General features: G+C 37.3%; 1 protein-coding gene across 1 annotated transcript; it reads right to left on the bottom strand.

Annotated features, from left to right (window-relative positions):
• Positions 1-11,345: 11,345 nt before the first annotated feature.
• On the bottom strand, positions 11,346-12,211 carry LOC131056564 (2S albumin-like cysteine protease inhibitor). The gene is made up of 2 exons (XM_057990874.2): positions 11,709-12,211; positions 11,346-11,597 (listed from the first exon to the last, which is right to left on the bottom strand). Exons 1-2 carry the CDS (start codon positions 12,124-12,126, stop codon positions 11,569-11,571), a joined length of 447 nt encoding a protein of 148 aa, XP_057846857.2. The 5' UTR covers positions 12,127-12,211; the 3' UTR covers positions 11,346-11,568.
• Positions 12,212-13,700: the final 1,489 nt, after the last annotated feature.

Genomic DNA, 13,700 nt, shown 5'->3' on the forward strand with positions numbered 1-13,700 from the left:
GTGTCTTTGTCACCATTGTCACTTTTATCCCCTTTTTCCTCCTTATGCTAATTCGTGGTATTCACAGTCTCTAGATTATCCATCACCGGGTTACCCTTCCCTTCTTTATCCTGACTCTCAACCACTTTGTTTTCTTCAGCCTCCTCTTCCGATTCAATCTGAACATGATTGAAGTCAGAATTGTTCCCCTTTTTAATGTTCTTTTTCTGAGCCTTTTTTCCAGTAGTTTTCCCTTTCCTTTTTTTAGCCTATTTTTTTTGTAGAGTCCGACATATCAGAATCCACAATAATCCTCCTTTTCTTGGCCCTAATCATCCCTTTCTTGCTAGTTTCCTCCGACTCTCCCTTAGTTTCCGAGTCGAAATTAAAACCACTATCCTTACTTTCTGTAGTTTCGTCTCTAGCATTTTTGCCTTTGATAGGCTTTTCAATGCACTTCCCCTTTAGCAATTTATAAACTAGGACCATAAGCCCTTGGTGAAGGGCATGATCACCTTTAGGATCCCTCTGAATTTCCTTTATGGTGTGATCCATAGAACAGGCTAGGTAATAGGGAAGTCTAACCCTCTCTCCATGATGAAAATGATTAAGAAGAACGAAATGATGCCCGTAGGCTCTGGTAAACCTACCATCTAAGGTAATGTATTCAATAGAAGCGAAAAGAACAAACCTCCAAGGCCTACAAATTCTCTTCGGGGAGTGGTAGGAATTGTCAATTTCGATCATCTTTCGCCTCTCTCCATCCGTAACTAGAAACTTGTCTGCAGCTTTGTCAGATATACCTTTGTCCCTGTAGAATTTCATACCCTCAGTAGACATCCCCGTAGCCTCAGCAATAATCTCTTCGTCGACATTCATCATTTGTGAGCCAATAAATTTTTTTCCATTTTTCCAGTTCTTGATGAAGTAAGAAGTAATTGTGGGGTCTTTCCCACTTAGTCATTCTATGAAACCATTCATCCCTCCCTGCTAGAGGATCTCCCAGACTTCATCATTCTTTTTCCAGTCCGAGCAGGAAGCAGGTTCAAATCTCTTCTTGTTACCTCCCATTTTTCCAGCTCCTTCCTTATAGTTCCTTCTCTCGATTTGGTCACTTCCCCTCTGGTTTTTGTGCTTATTCTTTGAGAGCGCCCAGAATCCATGCCAATTAATTATGATAAGACACCTATTTAAGATTTCATTATCTTCAAACGAGCCCTGCATCGAAAAAGGTGGAAAGGTCATTAGAAATAATGATTAAAAAGTACCGCGTTGCCTTGTGTATCTTCGATCTTGATTGAGCAAGGCTTTCATTTCGCTTGCAATCTCCGATTCACCATAATTAGTAATGATGTCTCTCGATTGGCAAGCTAGGTTGGCAGCCCAGTCAACACAAGAGTTGGCCTCCCTGTAAACATGTGTAAAAACACACATGTCAAACTCTTTGCTAGTTTTCCTAGTAGCTTTAATAGCATTACTAATAGACCAGGATGGTGGGAATTTCATATTTAAACAGTTGATAATGTTTAAGGAGTCTCCTTCACACCAAACTTTAGTGCATTTGGCTTCCTTTGCAAGGATCATCCCATGATAGGCCGCCATGGCTTCGGCTACATGATTGGTTTGATTTCCTATGGGTATACATTTAATGATTTTACATATTCCCTGTTCATCCCTTAGGACCACTCCACATCTAGCAATCCCCAGGTTACCCTTAGAGGCCCCGTCAAAATTGATTTTCATCCATCCTCCGGGTGGACTGGTCCATCTCACTCCTTCTCTAGGATTGCTCTGAACACTCTCTTGAGCCTTTAGTCTCCACTTTTTATAGATACATTGATCCTCCTTAGTGTGAGGATTATCCAAACCACCTATGATATTCAGATTTTCCATTATGCTTCTTTTAATTTTTTCGAACACAATTTTGGCCTTAGTGGTCTTTTCCTTGAAAATCCTTTCATTTCTCTCTTTCCAAAAACCCCAACACATGTGGGGTAAAGCAATTTTCCATAATAAGGTTGTAGTTTTTTTTTTTGAAGGATGATGCCAAGACTTGAAAATTTCCTGAATCGAATTAGGGAAGCTCCAACTAATATTGAATTGATCCAGACAGCTTCCCCAAACATCAACAGAGAAGGGACAGTGGAAGAGCATATGATTTATTGTCTCCTCATTCTGCTTGCAGAGAATACAGAAACTAGGCATGCTAATACCTCTTTTCTTGATATTCTCAGTAGTGAGAATTTTGTCTTGAAGAGCTATCCAAAAGAAAATATTGATTTTGGGTATGAGGCCTTTCACCCAAGCTTTGGCCTAGCAAGGGCTTTCCATGGTTTTGAACTGTTGATGATATAGAGAAGTCACTGAAAAAGTACCACTAGCTATGAGTTTCCAAATTATTTGGTCTTCTTCTTCAATCCTCACCATAGAGTTCATAACTTTGTTCAAACTACCTGAAGACTGATCCACTTGAGATAAGTCTTTCCACTGTCCATATTTCCAGTAATCCTCAACCTTGGTTCCAAATCTTTCCTTGCATTGGTTCTGATATCTGTTCCACTTAGGGTTTCCATTCAAAGGGGAATCCAGAAGCCAGGGGTCCTCCCAAAACTGAATAAGATTCCCTTTCCCTAGCTTCCACTTTGTACCTTTGATAATTAAGTCTCTAGTCCGAGAGACATTTTTCCAAATATTGGAACCAATAGGGATGGTCTCCGCTTTGAGGAAACTTTGAAGATTCAGGCATTGGCTTTTGTATTTGTTGTCCCATATTGTTTTCCACTCTCCTTGATTTCTATATCCTCTCCAAATCTGCTTGGCCATGAGATGATCATTTATGTCTCTTATTCTTCTAAGTCCAAGATCTCCTTTATTCTTAGGCTTACAGACTTTCTCCCATGCAATTAAGTTCATTCTTTTCTTCTCTTCCACCCCTGTCCATAAGAAGGATCTCTGAATCTTTTCAATGGCCTTAGCATACTTAGCTGGAATCCTGAACAGACTGATGGCATAGAGGGGGGTGCTCTGAAGGGTAGATTTAAGCAGTTGGACCTTACCTGCTTGGCTAAGGAGAGCTCCCTTCCATCCAGACATCATTTTTTGGAATTTATCCACCAAGGCTCCCCAAAAGGTGTCCAGAGGATCAAGGCCTAATGGGAGCCCCAAGTAAGAAGTAGGCAGACTACCAATTTGGCCTCCCAAATTGTTACTAATTTTAATCCCCCTTCTCTTCGAGGTATTAATAAAATAAAAAAAGCTTTTAGACCAATTAATTAGCTGACCAGTGGCCTCTCCATAGTTGTCCAAAGCCTTTTTTAGTCTTCTAGAGTCCTTAACAGTGGCTTTTCCCATTATTATAGAGTCATCAACAAACTGCTAATGAGAGCATATTTGATCTGCCGAGGAGGGATTCAAACCGCAAAACTCCCTTTTCTCAACCAGCTTACCAATATATCTCCCCAAGCATTCCACCATGATGATGAAGATTACTGGAGATAGAGGATCCCCCTACCTAAGACCTCTTGAGGCTTTAAAGAAAGGAGAGGGTGAACCATTCATTAAAATAGAGAAAGAAGCCGAGGAGACAAGTTGTCTGATAAGGCTGACACTTCTAGGACTAAATCCAAAAGCAGAGAGAACATCCACCATAAAATCCCAGTCCACTCTATTATAGGCTTTAGAGAGATCCAATTTCAAAAGAAAACCTTCTTTTTTAGAGAATGCCAATGAGTGGATATTTTCATGGACAAAGATGATAGAATCCAAAATTTGTCTTCCTAGGACAAAACCGCTTTGTTGAGGCGAAATGATGGAGGGCAACAGCTTCAAAATTCTAGAGGTTAGGACCTTAGAGATAATCTTATAGAGAGAGTTGCATAAACTTATAGGTCTGAAAAGATCCATTGAGTCTGCCCCCATCTTTTTGAGAATGAGAGCAATAAAAGTACCATTAACTTCCTTTAATAGTTTCCTAGCACCAAAAAACTCTTTCACAGCTTTGGTGACATCTTCTCCTATAATATGCCAGTACATTTGGAAGAAAAACATGGGAAAACCATCCAGACCTGGGGCTTTATTGCCTTCAAAGGATTTGATAGCTATCAAAATTTCTTCATGGGAAGGGATAGCCAATAGGTGGTCATTCTGTTCCTCCCCCAAAATGGTAGGTATGTTGTCCAAGAGTTCCCTCTGTGCTTGTATTTCCAAATTCTGGTCCTTAGCAAGTAAATTTGAGAAAAAGTCCATAGTAGCCTTGCTCATAGAATCATCATCAACAACACATCTGCCATTCACTTTAATCTGAACAATTCTATTCATGGCCTTATGTCTTAAGGTGGACATATGGAAGTATTTAGTGTTCCTGTCCCCCTCCTTTAACCAGACATTCCTCGATCTTTGTTTCCAGTAGGTTTCCTCTTTAGCTACTATATCATGATATATCATAAGAATAGCATCTTTAGTGTTTCTAGACATATTAGTGTAACCATTGATCTGTATCTCATCTTGGATTTCCTTGAGCTCTAAGAGGGTTGTAGCTTTTGAGGTAAAGATGTTCCCAAAGCACTCCTTATTCCACTTCTTAACATTATCTTTAACATTCTTCAGCTTTTTAACCACTTTGTACATGGCGTTCCCTTCAATACTGACCTACCACCATTCCTTAATCTTAGTTTCCAGATCTGGGTGTCTGGTCCACATTTTTTCAAATCTATAAGGGAAATGTCTTCTTCTATTCTTTACATCAGTTGTAAAGGTTATGGGATAATGATCTGAACCAGCCCTTATGTGAGAGGATAATGAACAATCATGAAGATTATACCAATCTAAGGAAAGCAGAGCTCTATCGAGTTTAACCTGGATCAGATTTTCACCACTTCTTCTGTTGGTCCAAGTGTATTTGACACCCTGCAATTCCAGATCATGAGTTGCATTATTGTTTATGAATTCCATCAAGTCCAGTCTGCTGTCTAGATTAGCTTGACTCCCTCCCTTTTTCTCATTTTCCTTCAGGGGAGTATTGAAATCTCCCATAATTATCCAACTGTCCTCAGCAAACTTACTTCTCAACCCAGTTAGATGTCTCCACATCTCACTTCTACCAGTCTTTGTGTTGGGGGCATAAATGTTAGTTAGAACCCAGGTTGTACAATTCTTAATGTGCTTAAATCTCATACAAGCCAAATTATTGTCCTGTATCAACACCTCTCCTTCTACATTGTTTTTGTTCCAGAAGGTAACAATTCCTCCCGAAGCACCTTCTGAACTACCTCCGCTGACTCCACCGTTTTTGAACATATTCAAACTTTCAACTTTATCTTTAACCATCTTAGTTTCTTGAATCAAAAAAATATCAAGGTTTTTATCTCTAATCATATTTTTAACTAAATTATGCTTGTGGGGACTATTAAGTCCCCTAATGTTCCAGGAGATGATTTTCATGGATTTTTGGAAATACTTGCCTCAAAGATGGTTCTTTGGGTACCATCTGCTAAGTTCCCGCTTGTTTCCAAAGATCTTTTCTTGGCATTTGAGTCATCGTACTATTGACTGGGTTATTGTTATTCTTTTTTTTGTTCTTGTTCCTTCTTTTATCCTCTGCTGCTTCTTCGTCTTCCTGCTTTGTTTCATTCTTCCCCAGTGCCTTTTTTATGTCTTCTTCATCTCCCCATTTTGGATCTTGTTCTTCCAAAAATGCCAGCTTTCCCTTTGCTGGGGTGGTTAGAGAGATTTCCGACAGCCCTTGGCCCAGAATGGTATCAGGTTGGGCCTCCTGGAACCAGTCTATATCTTTATCTTGATCTTGAGGTTCTGAAACAAGGTTAAAGTTATCTCCTTCCTCATTGATTGAGGGTATCTTTTTTCATTTATTTGGGACTAACTCTTTCTTATCCTCTTTTGGTTCTTTTTGCTGAGTGTTGTCTTTTTCTTTGTACTCTGAGTCCTCAACATTCTGCTTCACCATCTGAATCTTTAGTTCATTACCCACTTCGCCGGTAATTTCTTCCTCCACCCATCCTATCTGAGACTGATTCTCTTGATTAAGATCATTGGATTCCAAGGCTTTTGATGGCTTGTCTACTTTTTTCCAGACCTTAGTTTGGGGTAAGGGTTTATCCTTCATATTTGGACATTTTTTAGCCTAGTGTCCCACCTTTTTACAATGGAAATAGGTGAAGGGGATTGTTTCATAAACAATATTTTGCTTCCACTTCCCCAGTTTCGATTCTATCTCTATTTCCTCTGGCATGTTCATGTCAGGTCTGACTCCAACACAGATCCTAGCATAAATCAGTCTTCTTCTGGATGCCGTGACCTGGTCAATAGCGATGAGCTCCCCAAAGGTATTGGCAATTCCTGCAAAAACATCTTCCTCCCAGAATTCCAATGGAAGCCCAGGGAGCTTGACCCACACCGAGACTTGGACCAAAAAATTCTTTCCTTTCTCTACATTAGGGTACCACTTCTGGATGTACATAATGTATTTACCTATTGTCCAAGATCCGCTAGAAAGAATGTTTCTTCTCTCCTCATCACAAGAAAAAGAGAAAGATAGACAACCTTTGTTCATTGCTACCACATCAACCTGACCTTTCAGGTTCCACTTTCTTTTGACAAATCCACAAACTATTTCTATATTAGGTCTTGACCCAAAAAAATTACCAATCAAAGTGTTTTCCATTTTGACAATGTTTTGGTCTATGATTTGGTCTGGAACCACGATAGCATACTTGCCTTGAGACACATTCAAGGAGTTTTTAACAGGAGGCAAAGATGTCTTACCTTTAGGCTTTACCCCAAACAGCGATGACCACTTACATGTCTATCCATTGGGTCCCCCTTTCGGGTCCGTTGACGAGAAGCCCTTTTCCGGGTGATCTTTTCCTTCCACCGTGTTCTCTGAGACACAAATCTCTTTCTATCTGTGGGCTCCTACCGAGTTGCCATCTTCTGTTTTTGAATTTTGAACCTGCTCTTTCTCGCTCTCATCTTTTAACCGCTCATCACGTGGTGTTGGTCCTCCCCCTAGGTCCCCCAAGTCCACAGGATCATCAGGGTCCTTTCCATCTAAACCCCCCCCATCTACAGGAATCTCTGTGTCTTCTTCCACCTGTTATCCCGATGTCGATCCAAAACTCCCGCTCAAATTTGAATACTGGATCCGACCGCCCTCCATGATGCCTCCCAACTCCCCTGCATACAAATGGTTTTTATTGTATAATGTTACTAGTTCATCTATAGCAAATAAATTTATTCATTAGTCAAAATCTTCTTATTCAATTGTGGTTAATTGCTTGTTTGTGAGCATCATTAATAATTACCAATCATGTTCTATTAGTTAAAATAAAAAACATAGGCATGATTAGTAATTTTAACTTTTTTTATTATATAATGTCACTAGTTCATATTGTAGCAAATAATATGTATCTATTGATTGGTCAAAATATTCTTCTTCAATTTTAGTTAGTTGCTTGTTTGTGAGAGTCATTAATAATCCCCTTGCATCAAATTCTAAAATCATACCAATCTATTTTAGGATCATTAAAAAAAATGTCCAATACAAGGATCTTCAAATGAATTCTTTTAAAGAACATTTAAATGAAAAATAATTAACCCTCCCAATTAATGTATGCTACTACTTGACAGTCTACAACAATTATGAAAAATCATCAACCCTCCCAATTAATGTATCCTACTACTTAACAATCTACTTTGTTGAAATAGTAATTTCTTCCACATTGCAAGAAGAACTAAGGCCTTGCAAAGTTTATATGGAAATTCTAAAAATATAATTTTCTAATTAGAGTTTTGTATGAGTATGCATGTGGCTATTTCTATTTTGAGTCAGCCTTTGATGAATCCAAGACCTCTATTTTATTGAGGCAATTGTAATGCTTCATTTGTCTCCAGTCTTTTGATCAATTGATCCTTGATCATGTGATCAAGAGGCTTTTTCTTTATTTGATTTGAATGAATAAAGATTCATATGTTAACAATTTACATTATTAATGTTGAGAAATTTCTATGCGTCTCTTTTATTTTCTTGAATTGATATTAGAGCTCGATAGATCATGTTTGCTAGGTTAAATCACTGAAGAGAAGTAGATCATAAGTTTGAAGCTAGTGCTTGAAAATGATTGCTAGTTTTGTTTGCAGGTTAGAGCAACAAAGAATACAACGGGATAAAGGTGGAGAAAATTATTGATTTTATGAACACAACGTAAAGTTGGAAGATTGATGCTATAGTGATTGCATAAGAAAATTTGAGTTGGAAGATTGATTCTATAGTGATTGCAAAAGGAAATTTGAAGAAGAGATCGATGTTCTTTTGTCAACCAAATGAGATCGATAGGAAGAATCCCCAAAAGAAAGCCACCCAAATTGAAAGGGTGAAGTATTTTCAAAGACATTGAAAGAGTTGTGAACAAGAGATAAAGGATATCACTTCCACTATTAAAGAGGATATCCAAGCCTCGGGAGAAGCTTGAAGGAGTTAGAAACTCATTGCTATTGAACAAATAACATAGCAAGATAAATGTGGAGAAAGTAGTAGTTGTTATGAACATAGCATAAAGTTGGAAGATTGATGCTATAGTAATTTAAAAAATATATTAATGTTATTTTGTCAATCAAAGGAGATTGATAGGAACAATCCCCAAAGGGAAGCCACCAAAATTAAAAGGGTGAAATATTTTCAAAGCCATTGAAAGAGTTGTGAACAATATGAACAAAAGATAAAGAATATCACTACCACTATTAAAGAGGAGATCCAAGCCTCAAAAGAATCTTGAAGGAGTTAGAAACTCATTGCTATTATAGAAAGAAGGAAATTTTCTCATGATAAGAAGTGAAACCAACCCTCAAAGGAGGAGATCGAAGATTCCAAAAGAAATAAGTTGCACAAAGTTGGATTGAAGTGGTGAAGTCCTCAATTTATGTCACCTGTGAAAAAGGTGAAGTCCTCATTTTATGAGGAAGTCCAAATTTTAACCTTAGACCCTTGAAGGAGTCCATTAAAGAATCTGTGTAGGTGATCACCTTGATCAACCTCTATGTTGTGTTGTGGTAGGAGATAATCCTCTTATAGTTTAAGATAAGTCCTCAATTTATGAGGAAGTCCAAATTTAAGCCTTAAAAATTAAAAAATGCCAAAACATAATGTTCCTGAAGGTGATCATCTCATAATGTGTTGTGTTGTGGTAGGAGATAATCATCTTGATAGTTTAAGATAAGTCCTCAATTTATGAGGAAGTCCAAATTTAAGCCTTAAAAATTAAAAAGGCCAATCCATAATGGTTTATTAAAATTGAAGCATGAACCCTTGAAGGAGTAAAGAATCTGTGAAGGTGATCATCTCCTAATGTGTTGTGTCATGGTAGGAGACAATCCTCTTGATAGTTTAAGATAAGTCCTCAATTTATGAGGAAGTCCAAATTTAAGCCTTAAAAATTAAAAAGGCCACTCCATAATGTTTTATTAAAATTGAAGCATGGACCCTTGAAGGAGTAAAGAATTTGTGAAGGTGATCATCTCCTAATGTGTTGTGTCGTGGTAGGAGATAATCCTCTTGATAGTTTAAGATAAGTCCTCAATTTATGAGGAAGTCCAAATTTAAGCCTTAAAAATTAAAAAGGCTAGTCCATAATATTTAATTAAAAAACATTGAAGCATGGACCCTTGAAGGAGTAAAGAATCTGTGAAGGTGATCATCTCATAATGTGTGTTGTGTCATGGTAGGAGATAATCCTCTTGATAGTTTAAGATAAGTCCTAATTTATGAGGAAGTCCAAATTTAAGCCTCATGATAGGAGATAATCCTCTTGATAGTTTAAGATAAGTCTTAATTTATGAGGAAGTCCAAATTTAAGCCTTAAAAATTAAAAAGGTAGTCCACTAAAGAAAGAATATGTGAAAGTGATCACTCACATAATGTGTTGTGTCGACCCCACGAGATAATCTCTTGATAGTTTAAGATAAGTCCTAATTTATGAGGAAGTCCAAATTTAAGCCTTAAAAATTAAAAAGGCAGTCCACTAAAGAAAGAATCTGTGAAAGTGATCACCCGCATAATGTGTTGTGTTGTGCCAACCCCATGAGATAATCCTCTTAATAGACTATGTAATTGTGCCATTGGTATAATTGTGCCATTGGTCTATAATTCTTTCATTGTTATGTTACCCATGGTGAACTTGAGGAATGTTTGATATATCACAGAGACTGAAAGAGGTGGCAGATGGGAGGCAATAGCAACATGCAAATAGAATTTTCATTGAATGACAAAATGCCAACATGTAGATTAAAATCTGAAGTGACAGAGATAACAATAGATGTAACACATTCGTGACAAAGATAACAGATATAACACAATGAATGTAAGGTAGTACCTAGTTTAATTAAATAAAAATTTTATATGTAATCTTTTACTGTGGTTGACTAAAATGACTAAAATTATAAAGACATTCTCCAAACTCAAAGAAAACTCATCTATGATGATGGGATATTGTCTTCAAACTTAATATTAAGTTTACAAAATAAAAGATGTCAAAGAATATAAGCAAGCCTCCTTAGATTGCAACATTTATTAGATTGCATTTATTCTATCAATTTTAAAAGTCGGCTATTCCAAGTATAATGATGAGCTAGCCATTGTACAAGGTCTTCTCCTGTTTTGAATGTTTCCTCTTGCTCGTAGAGCACTCATTATTTATTTTTTGAGTTAAATTCTCAATGAGACATGTATGGAATAGGAGATTGCACATTTGATAATATTTACTTTCAGAAATATTGAAGTGTTTCTTCCAATTTTACTTAAAACGAAACGAATAGGAGATTGCACATTTGATAATATTTACTTTCAGAAATATTGAAGAGTGTTTCTTCCAATTTTACTTAAAACGTTTGACGAAGTGCCAAATGTTGATAACCATCACGAAATTGTCTATTCACTTATTTCCATCAAAACAGTAATTACAACATATTCTAATTTAATTTCAAATAAATAAATTCAACAATGCTGGTATAGATATAGTAAGTCCTTGTTTTTTGTTTTGAGCGATAGTTTTCCCCTCGCTCAAGTAAGATTGTAAGATCATATAATCATATATAATCATCTAAAAGATTGCAGGCCTATCCCCTCGCTCAAGTAAGATTGTAAGATCATATAATCATATATAATCATATATAATCATATATAATCATATATGAAGATTGCATGCCTATCTTAAGTGCATTATCATTTGAGGGAGTACGTAAGATCATATAATCATATATAATCATATATAATCATATATGAAGATTGCATGCCTATCTTAAGTGCATTATCATTTGAGGGAGTACGTATTTTTTACGTATTTTTCAAACCCTTTCAATTTCATGAATGTTGAGTAGATAACTCTTCTTCATTGAAGCATGGAGAGGATTTTACATATCTTTAAGAATAAAGAAAAAACACTTCGCCTTCAGCTCTACTTTTGAAATTCCACACGATCATGTGCCAACAATTCCTCAACAACAAAACACTAAAGACTTAGCAGAGGCGACACAACTATTATTTAAGTCTGTACATGCATACTACTAACCATAGATACTCTTCTACCAAATATTTCCTCGCATGAAAATGCCTGCCAACACAAACAACAACAAGAAGCCCAAATGTCAATTTACACAATTGAAATAAACCAAACTATGAAAATGGGGGAAAAGCTCAGAAAAGAAAAAGTAAAGATCTTTACCGCGTCGTTGAATGTTGCAGCGGCGTGGTGAAGTGTTGCAACGAGAAGGGAGTTCTCTGGCTCTCTCCAATATTTCTTGTTGGCGTTCTCGCCCTTGCCCACCTCCCTGCTGGTTCAAGTATTCTCCCTCTTCCTCTCCCTCTCCCTGCTCTTGGTCGAGCACTCGCTGAATGGCGTCGCAACGGCACTGCTGAGGCATCTGCCGCAGCTCTTCGCAGCACCTGCGTGGGGGCTGCCCCTGCTGCCCCTGCCCGTACTTAGACTGCCCTCTCATGAAATTTCTGCACTCAGACAGCCGCTGCGGGTCACACTGTTGCTGCCTCCCCTGGTTCTTCTCCTCGCACTCTGCCACTGCCACTGTGAAGGAGATGAGGACTAACACGCCCATCGCCACCCATTTCGTCGATTGCTGCTTCATTTTGGGGAAAATTCAAATTGTGTTGGAAATATGCTCAAATAGGATAGTGAAAGATCTGTCCGTGGAGAAACAGGGGAGGAGGAGAAGGGTATAAGTAGGGAAGGGAGTGGAGGACGTAGCTTTGTTTGCATGGAAGACATGCAGGTGGGCGTGGAACACGTAAGTCAATCTTGCATGGTGGCAATGGCGGGCAGCTAAGCAGCATGCGGCGTCCAGACAGCACAGGTAGATGCCAAGAGCAGAGCTTTTACCAGCTTTTTTTTAATTATAAAACTTACGGCATTTCGGTTTTACTTTGTGTTTTATTACCTAGATTTTCCAGCCAATGATGAATTTTTGTGAGAAACAGAGACTCCATCCACGTTAATAAAGCTGAACATCGTAACGATCGATCTAGATCACTACATATGTTCATGGCCGTGGTAATAGATTTGTCAATGAAAAAGCATGTACTATGTCTTTCACAAATTAGTGTTACGGATGTTGTCTCTATCAAAGTTAGATCTCAAGCTAATGCTTTTATAGTATCTGAATTCGTTATTATGTATAGAGAGTGTACTATGTTTGGAGGATGTATACAATCCACTTGCAAATTGCCTGAGCAAATGCTAGTCGCATGGAATGTCATACATGGAGGTTACGTACGGAAAGACATGCTGGAGAATGCACAGGACGCGTTTCGTTCTTCTTTTGAATTGGCTATTTAGTAGCGCTTCTAATAATAATTGTTTGTCAATCTTATAAATTGTATAGTGATTACCTCAAAAAGCTAGTAGCTCAGGAAGATGAGCATCTAGTGAACAATAACTAATATAATAAAATGAAATAAATTTCATAATGCAATGTTGTCTTCCTTTATCCTATTTTTATATACACTTTTACTCTTTTTTTTTTTTTTTTAATATACACATTTCTAAACACAACTTCTTTATCTTAATTATTTAATTTTTTCTTGTATAAATTAACATCTATAATAATTTTTTAAAATAATACAAATATTTATTTTAAAAAAAATTATTTCTTTTAGCGACTTAAGTTTAGAGTCATGTGTCACTGTAATGTCCCCATCCTAGTCATGGACATTGGTTTGAGGAGTTAGCCTATTTTTGGACCCTTATAGGCTAGCAGGGTATGGATAAGGGGGTCAGTAATGCAGTATCTTGAGGAGTGGTCTGTATATTTGTTCTAGTTCACTATTGAGTTCAGTTTTGGTCTCCGTTTCATCAGTTTCTGACATTATATTAGGATTTCCTAATTTTTAGGGAAAAACTGCTAAAAATAGACATGGTCCTATTTTCATTGGCGTGGCGATCTGTGACCCCAGCTAGTTTCTGAGCAATAATGAGAGATGTGAATTTTTAAGTGGTTCCACAGGCAATTAATATTTTAATGAAATATTAAGATAAAATCACAAAGTGCATCACTTAAATTTATGAAAAACTAATATCTCATAAGTTAGGCATTGCTTTTAGGGTTAAGTTGGGAACCCTAAAAGCAAGTTATGATTTTCAAATCCCTAATTGCCAAAAAATATACTTTTTGGGTATTTAGGCAGCCAAGATGGAAATTAAACC

This window comes from Cryptomeria japonica, chromosome 6, assembly GCF_030272615.1.
Source record: "Cryptomeria japonica chromosome 6, Sugi_1.0, whole genome shotgun sequence".
NCBI classification, from domain to species: Eukaryota; Viridiplantae; Streptophyta; class Pinopsida; order Cupressales; family Cupressaceae; genus Cryptomeria; species Cryptomeria japonica.